At 46.3% G+C, this 26648-nt stretch overlaps 1 protein-coding gene across 1 annotated transcript; it reads right to left on the bottom strand.

The window, feature by feature from the left end:
- Positions 1–2302: 2302 nt before the first annotated feature.
- tmem260 (transmembrane protein 260) lies at positions 2303–26366 on the bottom strand. Its single transcript, XM_079175146.1, has 16 exons — positions 26013–26366; positions 22970–23001; positions 21287–21438; positions 12926–13103; positions 12689–12802; positions 12249–12428; positions 12066–12106; positions 10741–10827; positions 9511–9619; positions 9019–9191; positions 7235–7406; positions 6415–6554; positions 5661–5837; positions 4406–4459; positions 4053–4137; positions 2303–3897 (listed from the first exon to the last, which is right to left on the bottom strand). The coding sequence occupies exons 1-16, from the start codon at positions 26119–26121 to the stop codon at positions 3637–3639; spliced, it is 2064 nt and encodes a 687-aa protein (XP_079031272.1). The 5' UTR covers positions 26122–26366; the 3' UTR covers positions 2303–3636.
- Between the last annotated feature and the right edge of the window lie 282 nt (positions 26367–26648).

Genomic DNA, 26648 nt, shown 5'->3' with positions numbered 1-26648 from the left:
TTTATAACCCCCCCCCCCCCCCTCCCTGTCCTATCAGCATCCCCACATCCAGCAGGAGTACCAGCTCACACAGCCGGGCAATGCCAGCTCTCAGCCAGAGAGTCCACTGGAGGTATGCGAGGCCTGGGGCCAGAGATTACCAAGCGGTTGAAGATTGATCCTGGAAATGGAGATGTCGCATTCCCCAACCCTCTGACCTCTAATCCCTCACATATCTGCCTCTATTGTTTGGTTTGTTTCACTAGAGGGGTGAGGTTGTGCGGTCTGAGGAGGATGGGGATGCTCTGAAGGTGCAGTGGGTCCACACAGGGTCCTAAGGTGACCTTATCTCTCACATGCGTCTGGTGGAGGCAGGTAGAGGACCCTCTCCATTGCTGAATGCTTTGCGTCAGACCCCCTGTTGAGATGAACTCACATCTGTGCAACAACAATCACTTTCAATAAGCTCTATATCAGCAGCGATGCCAGCACTGCATCCAGTGGCAGTACAATAGTCTGGGTGCTCCTACACAAAGACGTGAGCACAAAGACAATAACAGAGTCCTTTAAAGACCGGAAAGAAACAACAAAAATACTTTGTCCATGTAGGCACAATAGACACATAGCAACCCAAATACAGGGAACACAATGGAGAGCACTACAAACACCTGGACAAATAAACTCAGGAAAGCTGCAAACATACTGTACCTGACATACAAACGGTGGCTACCACACACTGAGAAACACACACATCAAGAGTGATAGCAAACAAAAACCTGAGACAAGTCAATCATGACACAGACTGGCGTTAATAGGCCTAATTCTACCCAATACGCATCCCTGAGTCCTTAGGAAAATATTTAATTTAGCCAAAACAACAACTTTAAGTATGTCAAGTGACAGTTAAGGTTCCACTGTATTGAAAATCTACTGGTATCTAACACATTGCAGTTAACCAACTGACAAGAGTTTCGGATAAACCTGCAACTTAGCGCACTAGAATAACAACAATCCACGTCTAAAAATGTGTGTGGAGTTTGGTTGTAGGCGTTGGCAACCTTCACAAAGATGGGTGGCTCCTCGTAAACATCCTTGAAACAGGTTTCTCATGCTTAGGAAAGGGATCTGCAGGCAAAGTTTTTCAGAGTGCAAGATTCTGCAAAATCTGTGGCCAGCTGAGTATATCATGCCTCTCACACCCTCTATTCTCTTCCCAAACACTAACCAACACACCCCGGCCCTCCGCCTTCCTCCACTCCAAGCCTCCATCCAGCCAGGGAGAGGAGAGGAGATAGGCCCAGTTGCTAAAGCTGTCTTTTCAGCCCCTGCTCCCGCTCGGTCTATCTGAGATACACAGCAAGCGGAGGTGTCGCTTTTCCGCTGGCATTTCGGACAGTATCTACTTATAGACGGGAGAAAAAGAGAAAAGAAAAACAGAAGGGGTATTATCAGGGAGGGATGAGAGCAGCAAAGGCATTTTGTCTTTTTATTCCCCTCCTAAGCCCTGGGCTTTGCTCCCAATCCGATTGGTCGATACGGCCAGGGATGTAAATGAAATGCAAAGAGGAATAAGGCTGGCTTCCCATCTCCAGTGTGTGCCCCCCTAAGTCCTCCGCCCCTCTTTCTCTGTCTCACTCTGTCTTGCTCTCTGGGCTGTTTATGGTGTTGTGTTTCTGTCTCTCCATTCACAGACTTGCTGCACTCCCTGTTTCCGTCTCACCCTCCTCACTCTGCCTCCCCCCCCCCCCCCTTGCTCCTCACTCGCTGCATCCCTCCCCTCTCCCTGGCTGGGCTCACAGCTCTTATCTCCTCAGACGCCCCACATTCCAGCGTTGCCGTGGCTCCCTGCCTGCATCCCTGGTCACGGCGATTCCACGGGTTCCCACAATCCTCGGCAGCTTGCTGATTTAGGGTGGGCAACTGACTCTCAGAGACAGGAGAGAGGAGAGGAACAGAGGGGTTAGGGAAAGACAGGGTGAGAGGGGATGAGAGGGTGGGAGACAAGAGAGGGATAAAACAGGCGAGGACAGGAAGAAAGTAAAGTAAAAATAACAGGAGGGCAGGAGACAAGAGACAGCAACGGGTTGGAATGTAAAAACAAACGTGAATATGTACGCAAAAAATATAATTAGGCCTCGTCTACCGTGGAAAAAGTAGTCAAAAACGTAATAAGACAAACGGAATCTTTATTGAAATATTTGAATTTGTAGAAAAACTTCCTTCTTTCTACGAGAAACCAAACCATCTGTGCTACAGCAGGTCGAATCTCATCATCCAGCCAGCTGACAGCCGCTAACCAGGCCTGCGAACAGAGAGGGAAGATTACATTCTGAGGAAACTACACGTGTACTTTACACTGTCCTTCGCCTTCTAGTGGTGTTTCAAACAGCCGGCTCCTCCGGCAGTGTTTGATGAACCTTATAGCAATGGACTGGTTTCACCTCTGTGCAACACATTTCACGGCCGAAAGGTTCAGCCCCAGCATTTACAAACACAGTGTGTAACTGAGGTCTTGGACCCTGAACACGCTCCAAAGACATGTGACTCTGGTCCACTCGCTGCGTTTCCATGCTACATTGTTCCTCCAACAACCTTCACAGGGCTAAAAGTCTCATGAGTTGGGGGGGCTGATGGTCTTGCGTGTGTCCCTAGAGTTTGCATGATTTTGCGCTTGTATGATGAACAAAGTAATTTGCCTTTCAGTGTGCCGATCAGTTTATTGACTATGTTTATATGCAGTTCCGGCAGGGAAAAGGCTTGGGTGGAGATTTAAGCGTGTTCACACACAACAACTTGCAAACACAAATCAACACACATTCACACAGAAATGCACCTCTAAAAGGGTCCCTGGCATTGTGACATTTCACATTTCACATAAATCCACGAGGGATTACAGCCCTCACGTTAGGACGCAAGAGAGGACAAAAAAACACCCATCGAATCCATTAGTTTTTAAACATTTAAAGGACCATCTAAGATAGATTGATGTGAGGATAGAGGGGTGGGTGGGTGGGTAGGTAGTGCTGGTTATGCGGAGTGAGGTCTGTGTGGTACAGCACAAGTCTGTCCTAGATTAAACAGTCGCTCTAATCCCCCATTTCTGCCCCCAAATTGGTTTTCCCTCAATCTCGGCCTTGCCGTCCTAATGTGAGAAAAAGAGAAGTAGAGCAGTGGCTGAGGCAAAACATAATCAGCACGTTAAAAGCTGTGAGAGCAGAAGAGGACAGAAAAAAAGAACGAGATATATAACGATAAAGCAATGGAAGGGGTGATTTTTAAGGGGAGCGTGCACAGTTTGATTGGTGTCAGTCGAGGCTTCCTGAAGTCAAGCTCTGTCCCCGGTCAACTGTAAACGTTGATCAAATGAAGCATTGCTGAGTGGTAGCTGTCTGTCCTTTGTGCAGAGTTCTGCTTGATATCTAAGTCCCAGTACGTCTGCATCACCATTCACTCCAACTCCCAACTCATAAGTCAGATTTGGCCAAGTCCATTGAGCCAAAACTTTAACTAAACATCATTCCAGCCTTCTGGAGCACCACCTTCAAACCATGAGGAAAGGTACATTGGCTCAAGACTTCGTCCCCCAGGGCCTTGCACATCAGCTGGGCTCGTGGCACACTCTGTGGGCCAGCTCTATGTCGGTCTCTCTGGGTCTTGTTACGGGGTTTGCCTCCAGCTCTGGCGGAGCTCGTCCCGCTCTTTGAGCAGGTCAGTAATGGCAGAGAGTATGGCAGGTGCCTGGGGATCTGTGGGTTCCTTCTCCAAGTAGAGACTAAAGTGCTTGGTGCTGCAGGTCAGCAGGCTGTCTGGACTGTAGCCCCGGTGACCCGATCGTAGCAGCCTCTCGCAGGCCAGAGCCAAGTTCTTGTCCCAGTTTGGAGGGTAGTCCGAGTGGGCCTCCACAATCTCCTTATACAGCTGCCCAGCAAACACACAAACACACAGACAACAGATGTTACATCACAAAACAAAAAAGCCCCGGAATACGTTATACTTTGCCTCGCGTGGCACTTAAATCTGCCCCGTTCTGGTAAAGGAGAGTGCTGTTGCGTGTTTGCCGAGGTCAGACTCACGGTGTAAGACAGCTCAAACAGGCGAGCTTTCCCCTCTCCCTGCATCCTTTCTGCCAGGTCAAACAGAAAGAAAGCCGTCTTCATCCTGAAACAAAAGCACGCAGGCTCAGGGCTAAGTGCTGGATGGATGAGCCATGCAGATCCACACTCACAGACGCACCACTCCAATGGAGTGATTTATGTAGATGCCGCCACCAAATAGAATGTACATGTAGATGCTCTACCACACCAGACTGGTTTATGGAGATGTCTCTAGCGGGCTAGTATGCATCGTGACGCAGCTTTTTTTATCTGCACACTAAAGTATACAAACTCTTTAAAAGATGAAACCAATGTCAAAAAGTTGACTGTACCTGGCTTGCCACATCTCCTCATTAGCGACACACTCCCAGGACGCGGGATGGAAACTGCTCGCACGTGAAAAGAAAATGTATTTTTTTTTTAAAAATATGTAAACAGCTTCTGGCTTGTGCACAGTTCCACTAACACGAAATGATTATTTATGTGAATATATTGTTCCACTCGACTGTGCCGGTTTTGATACACTAAATATCAATCTTTGCTGCATAAACATTAAATGACTGAGCAACAATACCAGCGAGCAACATTAGACGTGGAGTAAAAACCACGTCTCCCCTTTTTCACTTTGTTGACTGTAAACACTTGACCTCTTCTTCAAAAGAATATTTTAGCGGGGTTCCCGAGCTAATATTTGGCTTGTGGGCATCGGCGGACACGCTTGTCGTGAGGGTGCGGGAAATAATGTCACAGTATTCAGTCGTGGATATCTGAGTGAATGAAGGGCTGCTGGCAACAGCAACAGAATATGGAGCTTTGACTAATTCCACTTTTGACACAGTTATTGACAAAATGCAATGAGAAACTCATTATTTTTCATCTCCAGTCTCATTTCAGAATGCTGAGGGCCTAATGTCTTGCTCTGGTTGAATTGACAAAGGCCTGGATCACAGCATGGAGAACAGAGGACAACCTCACTGAGGCAAGCTCTGTGGAGTCTTTGGAAGGCTGATTGAGGAGACCACAGAGAGACGAGGGGGCGATGAACTACACGGTGAGGACTCATCAGTTTATTACCTTTCTGAGGGAATATTTCTAGTGTCATTGAAAAATCGTGAGTTGTTTAAACAATATGCATAAGGATTCTTCTAGTATTTCCTGGAAATGACATCCTGTTAAACCAATTGACTTGCTACTGGGCCAGTCTTTACGAGCTCATACTGTGGAGCTAAACAGTGTTCAAACCGACAGAAAGTAGAGTCGAGATCCCAAAGTTTTCAGAGATAAATATGTCAGGCAGAACTTCAGAGGACGGAGAATATTTCCACTTGATGCTGCTGTAAAAAAACATGGACTTTTGGGTTTGAATATTTCACTCAGTGTTATCATATAGCTTCAATGGAGAGGAGGAACAGGTTGATACAAGGTCCCTATATTATTGTCCAACAGTGTAGAATAGTGCAATTTTTTTTTTTGCAACCTTAAAGCTACTTAAGAGGCTTAAGAGACTGAAAAAGAGAAAACTCTGATTAGGGGTTAAACCCTTCCCTGTGGGGAGAGGTTAACGATCGTGTATATTTGTGTACGCACCTGTTGTGTGGCTCACTCCAGTTGTAGATGTTGCGAGTTCGATGGGCCCACCTTTCAGGGTGAAACTGCCTCTGAACTGGCACCAAGTAGTCACACACACCCAGGGGCCAACGGGAGAAACTATGCTCCCAGCTTGGGTCTCCTTCAGGTAGCCCAATGCAGGCAAACACATCTCTCCTGCAGGAAAACATCGGTAAGAGGTTTTCTCACTCCCTCTTTTATTATCCATGTAAACACCCTTTCTTTCCCCAGGTAACTGACGGCGAGACAGAGAAACACCATGTAGACAAACCTTTCCTCGCATCTCAACACTTTCTAGCGTCCCTCCAGTCACCAGAGACTCGGACCTTGAGGGTTAATCCAACAGGTCAGCGTTGCCCCCACTGAGAGACTGGCATGTTGGCCTGGCAAACACTGCCCCCTGGTGGGCTTGGTATTAACAGGTCTCCAGGAGTGAGTGATGAGAGCAGGGAGCAGCAATGAGTCCACCAGAGACTGTTTAACCAAATCAAGTAGATTAATCGACTTCTGTAGTTCATCAAACTCCTTTTTATGGCCTCAACAGTTCTACGGATTTATCTTCTCCCCGCACTCATCCCACTGATCTCTACCTCATTAGATCACCCACTTGTTCATTTGGGCCATTGTTGCACTCCCAATTCACTCTCTCTCCATTTTACACTCTTCTATTTATCTGTTCAGACCACCCTTTAGTTCTCTCTCGGCTCTCTCTCCCGGTGACTCGGTGACTCACTGTGTGTTGTGGGACAGAAACTGCTCCAGATTGAAGGTGTCTCTCTTCTCGGGGTGGACTGGGTCCAACCAGCGGCCAGGAAAGTGCACCCCAGGGTGGTGTTGCGCCAGCTTGGCCACATACCAAGCATACGTCATCATCTAGAGTGAAGAAAGAGTACCACCAACTCTGTTCAATTCTTTGTATGGCTATGATTAGCAGTGTACAATTCATTTAAAGAAAAGGGCGTATTGACTATTTCAGTGGCTTTTACTCCACGTTTGAAGTTATCAAAGGGGTTTTTCTTACTTAAGCGTCTAAAGTTGGAGGCTCGTGTTTTCACTAAAGCCCTTTATGATTGCGATGCTGAAGAGATATACGAACGTATGATGTACTAATGACTACATACTAAACTCAAAAAGCCTGCAAAAGACTTCCTGACGTCTGGCTGTAATTTATTTGATTTTTGTATGAATTTTAAACAGTTATGATACAGCCAAGGTATAGTTTGCCAAACAAATCTCCCTTTAATTTTATTTTTGTTATGTACAGAAATCATCCTTATCTGAATTCTATCTTTCTTACTTGACAACCAAAAGAGACTGAAGCAATTTTGTCAAGAACCTTGAATTTCAACACAATGCAATAATGTTTAACTACTGGCTGGCCTGTAAGTATTCTTGTTTTTTTTGCTACGTTTGTAATACAAACTGAACTACTTGAGTTGATTTTATTTTACTATTCTTATTAGCACTAAATTCTTACTTTAGATTTGTATCAAATATCAAAACGCCCATGAGAACATTTCAACAAAGACAAGAGGAGAAATCACAGCTCTGACCTCCTGGTCGACCAGACGTACATCGGGCCGCACACCCTGGCAGTAGTACAAGTAGCGCAGCGAGTTTCCGGGCAGATCTCCTCTCGTCAGGATGATTGAGTCTGTCGGGACGGAGGCCAGAAGCTCCCTGCCGAACCTCTCGACCACGCTGTTTCTGCTCTGGTCGCACTCCCTTAGGATTATCAGCACACACACCATCATACTGTATAACATCACCAAAACACAAGATGTGTTTACTTGAATTTAAAAATCGTGTCGAGTGCATCCTTTACCCGTTTAGAAGTGTGCGATATGTGTACAACTGTGTGTATGTGGGTGTTTGTAGGTACGCTTTCAAGGTGCTCTGAGGGTAAGTTGTCAGTGCCCCCGCCCCTTCCCCTCTGCACAGTGTTCTGGCTGCCTATCTAATCGTGGGGAGACAGGTGTGATGGGTCTGACAGCACAGGCCATGCTCTCCGCTTGATCAAAGCCGCTCAGTGATGGCTGTCTGGCACTCCCCAGCACTACGCTGGTGTAATCTGCCTTCTCGGACAGCTAACATCTCAGACTGAGCTCTGTGAGTGGAATCTATGTGCTAACCGTGCCTCTCTTTAGCCCCTACCATGGGGTGAGCAGAGAAAAAACCTGACATGTGGAGTTCAGACCTGCGGTATGAAGCTCAGAGGAGAAACAAATCAGGTTGACTCAGGGAAAACTTATGCATGGGGATTTCAGAAGGAACTAGAATGAGAAGGAGAGTTTTTATTTCACTTTAACTTCACTCATCAGAAGTATTTAAAAGAAACTTAGGACACATTTGGCTCTAGTGTAGTTATTGCAACAAGGACAGTGTAAAGTAAAACTGATTCCATAGATACATGCAGGACAACCAAGCAAAACTCTACAACAAGAGCATCTTGACACACTAGTAGAGCTCGAAATCACTAACATCATGAAGAAGTACAATGCAATGCAGCTAAAGTTATGTGTGAGCATTTTGTGTGTATTTCTTGTCAAGTTCACTGATCACAACACTTCCTGTTGTACAAAACTGTCCTGTGTCCTGTGTCTTAAGTCTTAGCCCGAACAGAAAATGGTCTTTTAAGGGCAGTTGTTTTTTTGGCTGCATTTGATTTGAAATGAAACAACCCGAGATCAAACAGTATGGTGGGCCTGAGAGCTCAACGCACTGCAAATAGACACAACACAAGCAAATGAGGAAACAAAATGAAGCATTGCAAGAAACTCACATACAACAGGAACTGTTTCCAGGGACACTAAAAAGTGATGCACATGGCTGAGACGTGTTAGCCTGTTGCTTATATTAGACCGTCAATTCAAACTAATTTATAGCACCATAGGACAAAGTTATCTAACTAGTATTAGTATCCGCCATTGGAGATTAGCTAATTGAAGGATCGGCAGCTAGGGTTACCTAATTGTTAACTGATAAGCAAAGGGATAGAATGTTATTCGTCATGTCAGCAAAACCTTCCGGTAATTTAACTTTCTTGTCCCTATTACAGGTTCTGAAAGTAACTATTAAATAGCCAGCTAACATAAGGTTAACCTGTGTTTTAATGAATTGTGTTCATTTTGTCTTCTTATTTGAATTGGCAGTTTAATAATAAGCCACAGGCTAACAGGCTAGGCTAACCGCAGATCTGTAATTTGCAGTAATATCTGAATCAGGGGATCACAGTGGGAAGATAAGCCAAAATCGACGTGTCGCAAGTTGGTGAAGACGTTTTCTGTTGTTCACACCCAACAGGAAGTTAGTTACTGCGACTGAGTGCCATGCTCACCTGTGATTGGTGTGCACCATATGTGCCAGCAGAGCCACGGTGAGGACCCAGCCTGTGGTCTTCCACAACCCCCCACAGCCCAGCCTCCTCTCCAGCTCAGTGTGTGTCCGGCTCAAGCCGAGGCCTGCCAGCACACACACTGCAGCATCACTCTGGAGCCAGAAACGCTCTACCTGCAGGAAGTGAGCGTACATGTGAATACAGACATGCACCAGTGTTTCCTGCAGTGTTTTTGTAGTTGGTTTTTTATTCTCAGTCCAGTCCTGGGTTTACTAATGGTCCCATTTCAGGATCAATATATACTTCTGTTTCGGTGCTTGCATTTCTAAATGTGTGTAGCGTCTACTGTACATAGCTCTCTCTCATATATTGAACATTGAATTGTAACTCAATGTATAAGCACTCATTTTAGCCCACTTCTGGTAAATGAAAACAATAGAAACACCTCGACTTAGAAAGGATGTAAAACGGAATTGAAGTCTTATAGCTCACCACTCCAAGCAGTAGCGGTCTGCTGATGTCCAGGTTGGCTCTCCAAGCAAAGAACAGTGAGTAGACCACCAGCATGGCAGCAAACAGCCAGGACACTGAGCAGCACGCCCTAAGATAAGAAAGGTCACTAGTTCAGCGTAGACATTATTATTCTCATTTTCATTATCACTTCATGAATTTTGTTCTGTATAGTCTTAGACTGACATTTCCACATATCTAGCCTAACATATTATAGTCTGTTTACTCTGTAAAAAATATACTTGTTTTGAATAAGTCCATGAAAACATTAATGCGGGGATGGAGATCACAAGCCTGAGAGCAAATGTATACTCCAGCCCGCTAAGAGGTGCATGATTGATTTTCTAATGCAGACTGAGTCATAATGAGCTGGTGCCAACCCGCTGAATCACAAACTCATTACAGTACGGCTGTAAAATGTACTTATGCACAAAAAGAAGAACGCGTTGGCCTTGTGGCAATAACAAATCATCATCTGAACTGAAAGAGACACCTTCAAGCCAGAGAAAGTAACTTTTGATTTTCCTACCAATGAATTGATCTGATGCGTTCCACGGGCCACTAACACATACCGCCAAGACCGTGTTTTTATTTTATGCTTCACATAATGCGCGGTTAGTAACACACAAAAAAAATCTTTTTGTAATAAAATGTTCTGATGTTCTTCCACACTCCATAGTTCAACATTAGGTAAATTAGCATTTGCATGGCTTCCTTTTGGCATCCTATGAAATGACCTTGCTCTTTTTCATCTGTGTGTGTGTGTGTGTGTGTATGCAGCCAAGTTTATCAAAGTGCGCCCCAGGAGAGGGGGAAGCGGGGGGTGGCCGGTGCACTAGAGAGCCCAGGGCTTCGCTAGGCTTTATCAGCTCCACCCCACAGACCCCAGAAAAGGCGCTGCTGTAATGAATTACTGGATCACACTGCCACATACAGATAAATACAGGCAGCGATTTACTTGCGCACACAAACATGTCTTTGAAAATCCAAAATACACATCAACCTCTCTTGATTTGAATGTGGAGCGTTGCGACATCTTGACAGTTAGGTGCCTCAGTGGCTTTTTGTGTTCTCCTTTTCTAAGATCAGCATTTTGTCAGTAGTTTTGTTCCCCGTCTTTTACTGCAGGGGATTAGATTTTGGTTGAAGTGGCTGCTGGGATGCGTCTGACAGAGTTTGGTGTTTTGTATGCCGGCGTCTCACTCATCCTACCTGTCCCATGAGGAGAGGAGGAGGCCTATTCCTGCCAGCACCAGAGCAGGAATTGAAAGGTCTTCCAGGCAGTGGTCCAACTGGGCCCTGCACACACACACACACACACACAAACACACATATGACTTACAGTATATGACGGACACCAAAGACAAGCTCAATTACCCTCGCTGCTACTGAACTCAAGGACACTAATTATCAAATGCCCTCCATCCCCTGTCAAAACAAACTCCTTGGACTGTTTGCTCCTTCATCCAATCGGATTGACAGATAGGAATGATTGTGTCATCCACCCCCCCGCTGCCCCATCCTCTCCTCACAGTGCCTGTCAGTCACAGAGCGCTTGCTCAGAGCAGGGAGATAGTTTCCTGCCTCTTCCTTAATACCCATCTCTATTTGACAGCTTATTGAGTCTCTATATCTCCCAATGTACACTATGTGTGAATGTGCTCACCAGCGTGTGTTTGTGGGTGTGTGTGTGTGTCAGCTTCTCCAGTGGGTTTACGTCTCCAGTGCGACATGCCTGTCATGTTCGCCTCTCTTCCCCATCTTGAAGGTGTGCTTGTCCATCAAGCAGCAGGGGTGATGGGAAGGGGTGGGTGCCTGGCAGAGAAGGGGGGTGGGGGGGCTGGTAGTGGGGGGTCTTAAGACGCACATGCACCCACATCCCGTCAGCTGGAAAAAGATACCAGGAGTGGGATGACTGCTGTGGTGGTGGAAGCATGGAGCAGGGGAGGGAATCGGGTGGAGGAGGTGGGGGGGGGTTGCTGGAGTGGAAAAATACAATTTCTCCAGCTCTATTGCAGTGTCTGTCATCACAGCTTGTCACGCTTAAACACCAGAGCTGAGTGATCATTTCAAACTGCTGGAGAAACAGAACACAGCGATTTGGCCCTCTAAGCAGGTTCAGTTCTGCTTTGATGGGAGAGAGTGGAATGGGAAAGAACAAAAGCTGCTGGGGAGAAGAGAGGGGGAGAGAGAGAGATGGGCTGCAGGAATGATTCTGTCTGTGGTGAAACACCAAACCCAGCACAAAGAGCGGTTGGGTCCTCAGCCTGTAGTTCCACGTGTGCCCTCACTGTGCAGCCCTTGGCTCCTAATACTTAGGGTGGGTTAAATGCACAGGCTGAATTTTGCTACACTATACTGTGTTCGACTGTATGTGATGATGTAATAGTTTTTTTTTTTTTATATCAAGTCCCTCTCGAGTTTACCAATTCAATTCAATTTAAAATATGTGATGAATAGTTGCGTTTAGTATTTACAATGTGTCTACAATTAAGGAAAAAAGGACACAAAACTGAAAAAGGGCAAAGCAGACTCACTTCAGCATTGAGGTCAGGTTTACCGAGCTCTCCGTCTTTGCCTGCAAACAAACAAAAAAAAGAATACAATGAAAACAATTGGTATACGCGGTGAAATGTGACAAGAGTACATGTACGAACTAATAGCACATAATAAAAAAAATCTATAGTGTGTTTTATTATAGCAGGGCAGGCTGCACGTACCAGACTGAAGGTGCCATACTCGGCCCTCAGCAGGTGAGTTAGCAGGCCTGACAGCGTGGTCTGATCCCCCCAGCTCCAGCGGGCTGTGTTGAGGTAGGAGGAGATGGGCAGGTAGACGTACGGCAGAAAGCCAGCGAAGAAACACGCTCCCAGAGACACGAGGCCACGCAAAGTCAGCTCCTGTTGATGTTGTTTGGAGAGAAATGTTCTCAATGTTCTTATATTCTCCAAAATTAAATGTAAAACTGACCCACATTCAAAAAAGCAGCATCCCAAGAAATTCAGATTTTCATTTTCCACCACTTCATATTTAGTATAGAGTATGGCAAGTGCCTACACTATAGATGGGATGGCAACAAGACGGGGAAAACTACGTCTTTAGGTTTCTTAAACACCCATTTAGACTCTGTTCTCAGTGAGCTTGTATAAAAAGAACTTACCCTGAGAGAGTAAAGTCGGTGAAGCACCCAGGGAATGATGAGCAGTACATACAGCACCAGGGTGTGCTGGTTACAGAGCCCCAAGCCACAGCATAGCGCCCCCCAGTGTGCAATCTGACAAGGTCAAGCATTGGAGTACAGCACTGTGAGTTCAATTTGACGTCATCTTAAGGAGGCATCTAAAGAGCGATCAGAGGAAACTCAAAGACGGGTCCACAAAGTGGGTGGAAGAGTTACCTTCTGCCTCTGAGTGGCGTTTTCAGCACAGTGGAAGCTGGCAGTCGAGAAGAAGAGCAGACCAACAAAAAGGTTGTTGAGGGTGAAGACCTCTGCCACCATGGACCACTGCCAGCTCAGCCTGGACACAGCGAAGAGCCCTCCAGCCAGCACGGCTCCGGGGCCGGGGCCCGCCAACCTGACAGAGAGAGAGGAGACGCCTTCATAATTATAAAACAACAAACCACATATATTTAATACCACATACAGTAAGTGGTTCAATGCAAACTGAGTAATCAGACAGCCCAATGTTCAAATAGACCAATCCAAGCCTTACTTGTTCTTTGTCACTTTTAAAGGCTACAGAACTTCAAGTGATTTTTTTTTGTATTTTATTTGATCCAAGTCACACTTTTCTGACACAAAAGGCAAAACAACAAAAGTCAGCAGCTTTATACAATTTTTTTTACTTTTACCGTAACAAAAGCCACCACTTCCCCCAGACTAATTTGGGGACCCATTATAATCTTCCCTTGACTCAAGTTTGCTTCTCGGACAAGACCTTGAAAAACACCCAGTGAATTGGGCCATTCACATATCATGAGAACTCCCTCCCCAGCAGCTGATCTCGAGCAGACTGGCGCAGAAACCACCGTGGTAGAGATAGTACTTTATCCTCAGCTTCTTAAATATAATGTGTGCACAAAAGTTTCCCCTTCCTCCTCTCCTGTACTGTCTCCATCTCCTTTGCGGTAATTGAAGCAAACTTGGGATAATCTGTCATACGCTAAGACCCACCACTTACTAAAATGAGAGACAGAGGGGGAGAGAGAGGGAGAGAGAGAGAGAGAGGCGACAAATGATGGGGAGAAAAGAGAAAATAGTGCAGAGAAGTGTGCGTTAAAGGGGTGAGACAGTGTGCGGGATAAAGGATGAAATATAGAAAAGGGAAGAAAAAAGTTCAAGAAGAGAGAGGGGAAAAAAGAGAAAGGAGAAAAAAAAAAAAAGCAGCCCAGTCCCCGGCATGCTGGCTCTGAAATATGAGCAGGCTCGACAATTAGGGAAGTCAGGCAGTATGGCCCTTTCCGCCATTGTGTGGAGTGGCTTAGAGTCCTCATCAGCCTATCAGCTAACTGACAGGCAGAGAGCTGCTCTATTCAGCACCGCAGATACAAGCTGCAGGCCAAACGGCTGCCAGGTCCCTTATGACCCCACAATCCCTTGCCGGTGACAGCTTCAAGCTCCATAGCAAATTAGGCGCTCTCACATTACAATCGCAGAAGACAGATTCCATTAACGGTATCTGAAATTGAGTAGAGAGCAGGCCCGTTATCAGACCTGACTCATAAGCACCGCCATTAATCACAAGGCATGATACCATTTATACATTTCCAGCTCTCTGCCTGCCGCTGTGATAGTCAGCCACAAAAGGCCTGATGAGACTTAGGCTAGGGGAACAATGGAGCTTTCTGAGGAAAGCGCGGTAAATCAGGAAAAAAGAGGAGAGGGAGAGCGAGAGCAGGGTGGAAAAAAGACTCTTGCTTGCTGACTACTTCCCCTTTTTTCTTGGGTTTTCACTCTCCTTCCCTCCGCTATTTTTCCTCTGTGTTCACTGTAAGGCGAGCTTGGTGAATGAATATGTATATATGTGTGTGTGTGTGTGTGTGTGTGTGCACTTAAAGCGGGGGTGGACTGTGTTGATTGGGCGTCTAGGAGTGGGTCTTAATAAGAGATAGCAGCGTCTTTCTCCCTGCACCGCTCCAGGAATTAGTTGGAACTTGAAGGAAGGATGAAGAGGGATGGGGCAGATGGGGACTTTTGTTGAGGTGCAGAGACCCCCCGCACCCATAATTTTACCTCCCTGCATGACAATTAACCCATCGCTCCCTTACACCTAGCAGGGGGGCTGATTTTTGGGGCGGCACTGGGTGCGCAAAAGTCGTGGGGATGGAGGTTATTACACCGAGCATGTCCCTGCCTCCGAAGCCTTCGTCTGACAGTCAGGAAGCACTCGTCACATCTTCAGAGACACACACAAACATGCACACATACACATTCCTGTTCTTCAACTTCTTTATTCTCCCCAAGTGGCTGACAAATCTCTCTGTTAGAGCCTGTCAGTGTGTAAGAGCCCAGTGATGTGTGTAGAGTGCAGGCTGTAAATGACCTGTCTGTCTGCGCGGGACCACCTGGGTCCCAGTCAGCCTCTCAGCCTCTCCGCAGCTCATTTTTCCAGGCTGCTCCCAGGGCGCGCAGATAAAGCAGGACACATTCTGACACCAGTGTGGCCGTGTTCGCCGTTATCACCACTCAATGCGGTGCAGGATGCTGCTGTGCTGAAATGTTGTGGCTCAGTGACAATGGCCTGGTTGAGACGTGGCAGAAGAATAACATGGCTGACACAACGAGACCATTCTACCCTGAACTGATCCGCCCTGCCAAAAAGTGTCAGTGTCATCACTTGGGTAATTAACCCAATGACAAATAGCATGCATAAGGCCTGGAATGAAGCACAAACTTGGTAATAACGTGAGTTGTTAGAAAAGAAAAAATTTTTGTGGCTAAAAATCATACATAAGGAATGAAAATGGTGAAATGGAAAAAGAAATGGAAAATATTTAATACAAAACAATTTCTGAAAACGGGTTCAAACAGAAAGATCAAAGGTAAATAGAAAACTAATGAATGACAATGATAAAACGGGCTCTGGTAAGCAATGCTCCCTTCAAGGACACAACAAAAGCTCAGCACAATCACTTTGAAGTGTCAAAATGGGACCTGCCTCATTCACCCCTCGGTTCTACAGTACGGGCCAGAGTCGTGCCAGCGCCAGTCGTCTGTGCTAAATAACAGCACACAAAAAGCCTACACCAGCACTCTGCACTATAGAGGCTTTCACAATGGAGCTGGCCAATGGAGGCACTGTCACACACCACCCTGGGGAACAGACAATACCACAGCTGTGCCATCGCGGATCAGCGCCGCACTGTTTCGCTAACCGAGTGGTGGTTTGGGGGGGAAGCGGCGCTGGAAAAGAATCACACATTCCTGAAGAGGGTAGAGAGCCCGAGAGAGGAGGTGGCCTGCTCGGGCTTGAGACAGAGGTTTCCAGCTGGCCCTCGCTGACACCCCAGGGCTCTCCTCTGGCAAGGACACCAGGCAGGGTACTTAGTAGCTGTTATGTGACAGTAAGTGTCTGGTGCACTGCTTTGACATTTCAAAGCCAAGCAGCAATTGATATAGAAATGTAAGCTTTTAAATAATACTTTATGTATATGCGTCACAAAACCAAATGCTAAATAAAATACCAGAAAGTCGGTCAACGTATGGGTTCGGGCTGCGCAATAACGTCTTTCAGTGGGATTGTAGCAATATGATCCTTTTGTGTTTTTATTTTAGCAGCCTGTGAAAACAGATGTGCGACGTCTGTTTTGGTGGCTTGACGTCTAGCTGCCACTAAAAGTCAAAATATCTCGGCCTTTGCTGCTTCTTTATTCTAATTCATCTCTAGAAGTGCGACAATAAATTACTGGAGTGCCCCTTTAATGATTTAAAGCTTATTGTAAAGACTTACAAAATGATACGTTATTAATGCGTTGTGTGTGAAGAGCATGAGAGTGTAACAATTAATTGCCGTGACTAATATGTAGTTTTGCATGAATTTGCCATATCATGATACCTATTTCAAAAAATGGTTTCTTACCAATATAATGATCTTGATTTCATCCATTAAAAAAGCCATCGTTTTATAGATGTATTATGCTTCATTACATAATATTTTGAACTTGTTATAGTTCTATCTGTGTGACATACCCAATGAATGCTTCTACTCGTTTGCATCATGTTGTTTTCATTTTTCAAAATAATTCGGTTTGAAATAATCTTCCTAAAGAACCATCACCAAAATAATACATTATTAATACTGAGGAAAACATAATACATATTATATCCCTCTTTAGGTATTGCCCAGCCCTGATTCTAGTTTATAACTGACTTATAAAACAGTATATTTGAATCTGTGATGCCACAGCCTAATATTCAGCAAGTCACCAAAGCAGCCACTTCCCTGTCTGTCCTGCCTCATCCGCTGTGCGAAGAAGAGGCTGTCTGCTCGAACAGAGAGGAGGGGAAATAAGGGTCCCGGCGTCTCAGACACCCCTCCTCCAGGGGAGAGCTCCAGTGCTCCAAGTGCGTGTAAAATTAATCACCACAATTCTGCTCAAACAATGCAGCCACTGACATGACAATTTCTTCCAGAATGCCATCTTAATCTCCACCCAACACACAAAAAAATTACAGGAAGAGGGGAAAAAAAAACAATTTACAAAAACCCTGTGTTTATGCAATTCACTGAATGCCATTTTTATTGCTGCTTTTTCCAACAGAGTCATTAGGCACACACCAGTGATACATAAATGTTGCTGTATAGATTCCATTAACTAATTCTGGGTGAATTGTAATTGCCGAGTCTGATCCGTCTCCGTGCCTGGTGCCTTATTAAGACTGCCTGTGGTGGGTGAGGAATGTAATATTGACGTCCGAGGCAGACACAATCTCGAGCCCACGGGCGAAAGGAATATTAAACTGGTACTGTATTCTGCTGTCTATCTAGCCCTCCTCCCTCCTCCTCCTTTCCATCCCCATCCCATAACCAGTAATGAGGAAATAACATCTTCATTAGACATCTGTTTAACTGTATTAGAGGATGAGTCCTGGGGGAACCATTGGTCATGCTGAGGATGGGGGGAGTAAAGGAGGTCTGTTGGACTACAATATGACGGATGAGATACAGCAGAAATGGAACAAAAAGGTTCACAGATTTGGGCCTTTTTAAATAGACAAAAGTAAAATTCTCTTCTGCATTTTCAGGAGAAAACAGCAATGGGTGTATTCTCTATTTCCACTTGGGACGAAGATTTTAAAATCGGACCGCAGCGGATGTGAGAGGGAGGGGCAGCTTCGCCACCTGCAGGGAGAGGTGAGAACGTTACCCGACAGAAACTCAGCCGTTTCCGAGAACAAAACAAAACTGGGCAAATGGCTGCGAAACAACGCTCCCCACACACATTGCTCCCGACATGACCCCGACAAGTTACATGCAACCCCACCCCTGTGGAAAAACAACCCACCTGAGCGAGGAGGGACGGCGCCACCGGGACCATATGGTGAAGGTCCTTATAAGGAGCTGGGGATGGCACCACGCCCGCCCCCGGGTCCACTAAGGTATCAGCTGTGCCACATGGGCCAGCTCTTGGTGGGGGAGCCTCTCGCAGGTGTGCATTTTGTTTTCGAGAGCCGCCAGGGAAAGGGGAGACCAGGTACATTTGGTGCGCTTCGACAGCCCCCCGTTATGTAATCGCGTGATCAACCAAAAAGTGCTGATGACTGAGCGTCGCGAGGCTGTTTTGCAGCTCCCGATGGCTGTCGGCGCGCCAACGTGTCTGCTCCGGGTTTCTCAGGATAAGCTCGGGAATGGAGAGAGATTCTTCTCAGGTAGCAGAGATTCAGAGCAGCTTTAGCAGATAAACTGTGAAACGAGAGAGCACCAAATACCGAGCTGTCCGGATTATCCCGCTACGAAGGGCGCATTCCTCCAGAGACTCACGGCTGAGGCCTTTTAGCATTCCTCAGGCAAAAATGTGTCTTTCTGTGAACCTCCCGAGTGCAATCGATAGTAATTATCGTTACGTCCGCCATCCTCAAAGGCTTGTCAGGCCATGGTGTGAAAACATAACAAGACATGCAATTTGGCCATCAAACCATATGATCAAGCCAAGAGAACTGTAATTGACAAATCAAAGGGAGGCTAAGTGCTACATTTAAACTTATGCAAGAGAGAGAGAAGTGGCTTCCAAGCCTATCAACTTACATTCCCCCACATTAAACACGGCAATCTGGCCGACTAATTTAAATTGATACATCAAAGGCTTGCCATGTTGGGTATGCTCCAGATGAATTTCAAGGTCTTACAATTTACTATTTGAGAGAACTGCCTTCAAGTACCCGTATTAACTTCAATACATTTTGCCATCTGAAAATAATCACACAAAGCAATGATTTGTTTGCGGGGGGGGGGGGGGGGGGGGGGGGGTCTACTTCTCAGCTGAGGCAAACCTAAAAATAAGTTTATGCGGGCCTCATAGGGACAAAAACAACAAAATATAGATCAGAACTTAATTGTGTCGGGAAAAGACAGCAAACAGGCATCACTGCGAGGACAGAGAAGGTACGAACGGGTGTCAACTAGTCAGTTTTTGGCATTTCATCTGAGGGACAGGCCTGGCCAGAGGATCCCAGCAGGGATGTGGCATGGAATCTATGCCAGTCGTCTGGGTAAGGTCAAAGCACCCAATGCCCTCTGTGCCAGAACCGAGAGGGAGGTCTTGACCATCCGGAAACCCCACTCTTTCGCCCTCTTCATCTTTTGCCCTCTCCAGTAACCCCTCACCAGGCAGAGTCTGCCAGCTGATCCACAGCCACAAGCTCATCCCAAACTAGGCCCTGAGCAGATAATGACTAAAACCTTTTATGCTTATTTTTCAAATTGAAAGCTTAGATTATGCGTTCATACTTAAGAGCTTACACGGTGTGACTGTGTACTCTGGCTGAAGTCCTCACTACCCATCATCCCTTTTTTGAGTAGTGGGTGGGGTTGGAGGTCCTCATAATGACTTTTTACTTGACCACAATCCAAAATTGGATCTAAATCCCCGGAGATTACAAACAGGGCTGCAGTTAACATGCACTCTGTGAGCCAAATATCACCCAGACTGCATGGATATTTTCTGGCCTCAAAAGAACTATCTGTAAACGTCTGGCCAAGAACAGAGTCCAATCCACCAATTGACTGGTAACTCATCAAATGTATTAAGACTAAGGGGGGGGCAGTACAGATACAAAGGCAAAAAGCCCAAAAGAAGCACCGTGTTCCTTCCCTTTCTTGCCGTCCACTCTTCGTTATGTTCCTGTACTGTCCTCGGAAGAGCGGTTGAAGCTGGCAAGTTTTGATTCACCTCTGAGAAGCAGTAAGGCCCTCGTCTTACTGCTTCTCAAAGATGAAAAGACTGATGCAGTCTGGGCTTCGGGCCAGTCCCCTGGGGAGCCCTGCCCTAGTGCAGCAGGGCTGACCCTGAACCCTGACCTACTCCGGACCACCTGCCCCCTAGCAAACACTGGCCAAGCACACAGGAAGTGTAGGCCCAGTGCTGAGCTCCATTTTCACCTGCTCCCCCCCCCCCCCAACCACCACAACTGGGTCCTCACAGCCTGCCAAGATGTACAGCAGGACACAATTACATCACATTCAACAATTCCTATTCTGGAAGAGTAAATTACAAGTATATGACATGCTTGGAAATGCCCCAGTATGCATAAACGGTGACAAAAAGGAAAAATGTTGACACTAAGCTGCCACCAACAATGCGATGTGGAAAATGACTAAGATCAGCAAAAGGGTGATGTAAGGTAGTCCAGCCAAACCATGGGAGATAAACACACACACACACACAAAGAGGGAAGGGGTAAAATACTCCTTACATGACAGGGTCAGCAGCAGGCGAAGCTGCAGGGTGGTAGATAGATGGCAATGCAGAGACCGTAAACTGTGCTCATGACTGAGCAAGGGGAGAGGTGGTTGAAGAGAGGAGAGAGGGAGGAGCAGAGTTAGGGATCCAGGAGGCAAGAAGGGGGAGATAAGAAATCGTGCCATGTCAGGATTGGGAGCATGCTGGGCATTGGGAGGGGGGGGGGGAGGCAGTAGAACAGGGACGCCGGGGTGGGGGTTGGAGGGCACGATAATTGCGATATACATACACACACACGCACGCTCACAATGGGTGGCTGATGGGTAAACAGGCAGGGCAGGGTGGTGGGAGGGAGGAGTGCGGCTGGGCTCTGCTCCTGAATACTGAACAGAGGATCAGGGGCGACGCCGTCAGGACCCAAAAATACCACGCTCTGTTCCAGACAGCATCAAGATGCAGAACGCCAGTGAGGGAATGTTTGAAGACCCCCCCCCCCCCTCCACTCAAGAAATGTCTTCTTTTCATTGCAACTTCCGTTGGATGTTTGACTTTTGCTGTACAGATCGACGCATGTGCAGAGTTTGTCGCTAGACGCCTGCTGCCAGATTCCTCTGCTGAAGGGGTGAAAGCTTCTCCGTGCTTTCCCCAAAATCTAAATTTGAGACATACACACACAAGCTTGTGACATCACAGCTTGTGTAGATGCCAATTATGAGAGAGAGAGTCAGGACCACTTAAAATGGCCTGTCGGGGCAGTGTTTTTACTGACGCACATTGATTTAAAAAAGCAGAGGAATAACACAAATACGACAACAAATTGTGGGAAATGACATTGGAAATGTATATTTTACGTGCCTACCTGCAGACTGTAATGCAGAGGGTACCACAAGCTGCAGCCCCCAGCAGGCTACTCATCAGGTTGACACTGTGGGCTGGAGAGAGTGAGGGCAGAAGACACATAGCCAGGCGAGCAAGTAGGGTAAAGACGGGGTATCCTGGAGGATGGGCCACCTAAGAACAAAACGACAAAGTATGAGATTTAAATCCCACGATGCCATGAGAGATACAGTCACAGCGAGGTATAATGCCTCACTTAAGATGCACTTGTGTGGATAACAGGCTAAGATGGCAAAAGTGCAGATGTTGTACCTTATTCTGAAAAGATATGGGAGGAATGAAAAGAACTGGAGAAAAAGGAAGGATACAAAAGCCAGAATGACAACATAGGAGGTGAAGCAGTAAGGATGCGTTAACTTCTGCCCTCGGTAGATGCCAGTAGTGGTGTGTGCTGTAGAGCTGCAGTCATAGAAAAGCAAGACACATCCCTTAAGGCCTGACAACAAACGGCCTGCTATGACACCAGAGCCCTTGTCTCCCTCTCTTTCTACATCTTCTCACTTCTCTTTCTCTGGCCTTCTTCCCAAGGACAGTGCAGCTCCCTGGAGCCCGCGGCACAGCACGTGGTGCTCGCCAGCCCCAGCCCCCCAAAACCACCTCCAAGCCGCAGTCATTCTCGCCTGGGGGATCTCGGCAATCACAGCAATTAGCCGCTAAGTCTCCTCCACCCAGATAAGGGCTCAGTCATTAAACACAGACTCATTCCCTGGCACTGATAACACGAGCCATGCAGGCAGGGAGAAGGGGGCAGCTCTTCAAATGAGAAAAAAAAAGAGCTGAAAGGTGAGAGCGCTACCGCCTCCCTGGTCACCTCAGACAAAGCGAAAGGCTCCATGGCGGCATTCAAACATAGAAACAACTTCACCCAAATCAGAGGGATGGGCATGTAGGTCAGAAGAAGTCAGGTGGGCAAAAGAGAATAACTCGTGTACAGAATGAAAGATAGAAATAAGGATAGCAGACAGCTTGGTGAACTACGTGTTGGTGTCAGACAGGTAGGTAACATCAGTTAAGAGGAGGGACTGTGTGGCCAACAGGGATGGACAGACATGCAGCGAAAGCACAGCTGGGGGACGGAGGCCACGGGGAGCATGGGGAAGCAGAACTCTGGAGCTCTCGGGATCAGTAGGGGGGGGGGGGGGCAGCAGCCTGGGGCCCGGGGACGAACTGCGAGGCCCTGGGGAGGCCTGAAAGGCAGACAGGCAGGCCACACGGACTGCAGCACTAACGGCAGGATTACTGGCATAGTGACACCGACACAGCCTCCCTAAAAGGATCACAGCAGCGTAATAAACTTTATTAAATAATAAAACTTATTATAACTGTTAACCCGATTTAGTTCATTCTTCGCGGCTTACACACACACACAAAAAAGAGGGGTGGATATAATAAGCCTTATACCGTACATAAGGCAAAGCCTACAAAAGCCATCGCCTTACCATTGACTTTAATTGGATTTGAAAAACGGGTTGCAAATTATAGCATTCTCTACATGCAACTTAGTAAAATAAGTGTATAGAAAAGAAGGGGAAAACCTGTGGACTGAAAGTAAATTAATCTGCTTTCTGCCCATGCTTAATTAAACTTCCTTAATGCGTATAAGAGTTAATGAGTGAATTGATTAAACAATACAGCTAATACTTACCCCCAGCTCACAGGCAGTGGTGATCAGCTCTCCTGTGGAAGAGAATAGGGGAGGAAATTAATGTAAACCCAATAATTATTATTAACAGACAAGTCTGCTCCCAAAGTTTTCCCAAATCAAATACTTGCACTGGGGTTTTGCATTAATTTGCCAGGATCAAAACCTACAAATCTTCCCAGTGTGACATTTCCTAAGCGGCACGCTCATTCTCTTCATCTCTCGCTTCTCCCCTGATGCCTCCCTCCCCGCCTCTCCAGCACACACACACACACACACACACACACACACACACACACACAAACCATTAGACTCCCTCGCCAATGCTCTGTCACACAAAGACACACATATGCTGATGTGAAAATAATGCTTCCAGTCCCATCCTCCCCATGCATCAGGGTCCTTTCCCTTCCTCTTTCTTCTGCTGCTCTATGTGCCGCTCTCTCTCGCTCCCACACTCCCAATGCCTCACTGTCTCCTTTAGTCCGTCGGGCACAAACAGAAAGGCAACGTTGGTGACAGTCACAGAATGAGGTAAGCTGTAAAAAAAAAATAAGAGCCGGTTGCACAATTTTTTGACAAGCTCTGTGTGAGGCGCGGCACAAAGTGAAAAGAAAACCCCTAAAAGCTATTTGAGGAAGCTTTAATGTATCTGGGCACAAACCCATTTGTGCCAGAATACACCCGGAGCGTTTCAAATTATACTGATTTCTCACCCAATGTTTGCATCTCCCACTCATGGAAATTGAAATTTGGTTCAGATTAAATGACATTGATAATTGTTTGGGTTCAGGACAGCTCCCTCTACTGGTACGAGATGGGTACTCATCATCTCCTCCATCCAGTACAGCCAATTAAGCAGTGGCCTTGTTTCCCACATCAGCACTGCTGGGATATAGTCAGTCTATTCCCAGCATACAAGCTGCGAATAAGACGCAGAGTAAATGAATACATAGTTGCATTAAAAAGGTAAAAGTGTTTTTAATGAGTTTTTAACCAAACATTACAAACAGCAACAGAGTAGAAGCGTTCAAAATAAACATGTGAAGAGCGAAGACGCGAGCCCTGATGCAGCACCAACCCTTACAGAACAGAACGGCTGAGTTTCAGACGGCATTGGCTGCTTCACGTATTTTGCAGCCTTGCCGATACAGTGAATTATTATGCCTACATTTCTGCCACACGAGGAGCCCCGACTCTTATCACTCTAATGGACCATGAAGTCAGAACTCCTGCACCTGCACAGCTTAAATGTTTTCCCAGCTCCATTTCACCTGGCATGAGCCGCCAGCGAGCTACCCGCCATCATTTTACATCGCACTTTTCTCATCCCTCATCAGTTTCTCATTTCACTTATTTTCCCCTCAGTCGTGGCACACTTTTACGCCATTCAACACAGGGAAAACTCAAACTAACACTGAGCCAAAACATCCATCTCGGTGCCACAGAGATGCAGTTCTGCAGCCCCAATACTGAAACGGGAAAATATTGACTCGACGGGGTAGCGGCATGGGTGCCAAGAGTCTTTGTGATAGTGGAGCATGGGCACCCACACCAGTCTTCCCATAATCCCCATCATTTCCACACTCCACATTCCTAGACAACAGCGTACCCTCGGGGCTGCTGCTCAAGCCTCTCCAGGGCACATCACACCTAAAGAGATTAGGACACAGAGACGGAGACCTGGAGAATTCAGAAGGGTGTTCAGCTGGCACTATCAGAGCGGGCATCCTGCATGGTCCCTAAACACTGTGGAGAAGGGGCTGGCCGTTTTTTCAAAGGCCCCGTTTGCAAGGCGGCAGCACAACCAGCAGGGCTACTCCGCGCTCCAATTGCCTGCTCTCTCCTCGCTCATATCTGGCCGAGCTTTTCACACGCTTTCATTCTGCGGAATGAGCATTCCCCTCCACAGCGGCTTGTATGCCAGAGCAGCGCAAACCTAACAAGCACAGCCTTCATGCCCTCAAGTCCACATTTACAAGTTTGTAACCTTGCTATCACTTCTAAACACTGTTTGTAATTGTGCGAGGCGGTCCTTCATAAACTGCATTACAAGAATGTTGTAGAATGTGTTGGCCTACAACACAGGACGGTACTGAGTGAAATACATGTGGGACCACCGTTAAGGCTGGTTACGGACGAGAGCAAATGAAATGTATGCACACACACATGATATCAAATGGAAACAAATGGAAACACGTTGTTTATACGTCAAGGGCTGTCAACAATACTTTGTCATTACAAATAATGCTCTACTATTGTTTTCTGCTTGCGGGGAAGTTGTTTAAAGAATAGTTTTTGCAAATATGTAAAAGGAACAACATTTTGACTGTGAAAGACACATGTTTGATTTCAGTGCGGGAGACTGATATTAGGTGTGGGTTAAATGGTCAAAGTTAATATTGTGATAATTATCAAGGCATGAACTCTGTTTATCCTGACATCAGAGCATGATTAAAACATTTTTAGATTTCAAAGACACCGTCCCCTCACAACCTTTCATTCAAAAGTAACACTGAATTCCTTCTAAAAGCGTTATCTACATTTTAAGACTCTTTAAAAACTCATCTTTATAATTGAATATATAAACTCAGTTGCCCCACCAGGGCAGACAATTCATCAAGAATACACTTATTTTTCTTTAATGTTTGCACAGCAGGCATTATCTCAAATGTATTTACTCTTCATTGAATTCTGCCTTCAACATTCATTTAATAGCATTTAGTAGATTGAGAAAACAATGCTGGTATGTTTTTGAATCTTAAGTTATTAGCTAATGATGTTGAGAGCTTTCTAATATGTCTCACGTTTCAATCATATGTGTATTTCAAAATCAATGTATTAGTGTGTTTATGTATGTTGTTTTGAAGGCAAGCCCTTTGATTCTCATATTGGCAAAAGTGTGGCTTTGTACCTGCAGCACCACGGACAGCACCCGTTTAGCTGCAGCAGCTGTCGTTACAACAACGCGCCACGCGATTGGCTGGCTGGCAACACAACAAAGCCACGTGACCAGAGGAGCACGAGCTAGCTGGCTAGCACCAACCTGAGTCTCCACCGGGGACCGTCCTCTGCACACGGGGCACATAGAGAGCGGTGACTAAAGCAGCCGTCGTGCCCGTCAGTATCCAGCTTGTCCTGGGCTCCGCAGACATGTTGAATAGCGGTAGTGTTCAAACAACTGCTAATGTCGGCTATCTAGACGGCTTGATACCGTTAGCACATAGCGTTAGCATCATCCTCTGTATGGTTAGCATCGATACAATTAGGCTGCTGGGGGCTGTAAAAACAACTGTCCGCTACCAGCTACTTCAACACCGACATTAGTCGAGAGCTGAGGTTACAGTAACATGAAGTACGGTACGCAAAGTAAAGACCTGACTTAACTTTACGGTTTTAAGTGTGGCGGCTTAACAGTTAACGTTAGGTAAAATGAAAGTCTTCTGTTCCCCGGGAAGAAGCGGCTCAATTCACGCCAGTGACATAAACTCGCGATACTACCTGACGCAGTCATAGAAGTAGTGATATTTTACAACATTATGTTTATGTTCGTTGCAGTGGTTGAAGACGAGTGTTTGTTCAACGGTCTCAAACCTGACTGAATGGCACAGCCCTACTCCTTTCATATTTAATGTAAGGCTAATGTTCTGTTGTTGTAGATGCAGTCAAAACCATTTACTTT

This window comes from Pholis gunnellus, assembly GCF_910591455.1.
Source record: "Pholis gunnellus genome assembly, chromosome: 15".
Lineage (NCBI taxonomy): Eukaryota > Metazoa > Chordata > Actinopteri > Perciformes > Pholidae > Pholis > Pholis gunnellus.
This window is presented reverse-complemented; position numbering and strand designations above follow the sequence as displayed.

Coding starts and splice junctions, on each gene's coding strand:
- tmem260 (XM_079175146.1), bottom strand. CDS start 26,121: ATGTCTGCGGAGCCCAGGACAAGCTGGATACTGACGGGCACGACGGCT. Junction 23,002..26,012: donor GGTCCCCGGTGGAGACTCAG/GTTGGTGCTAGC, acceptor TCTCTTCCACAG/GAGAGCTGATCACCACTGCC. Junction 12,803..12,925: donor ACGCCACTCAGAGGCAGAAG/GTAACTCTTCCA, acceptor TGACCTTGTCAG/ATTGCACACTGGGGGGCGCT.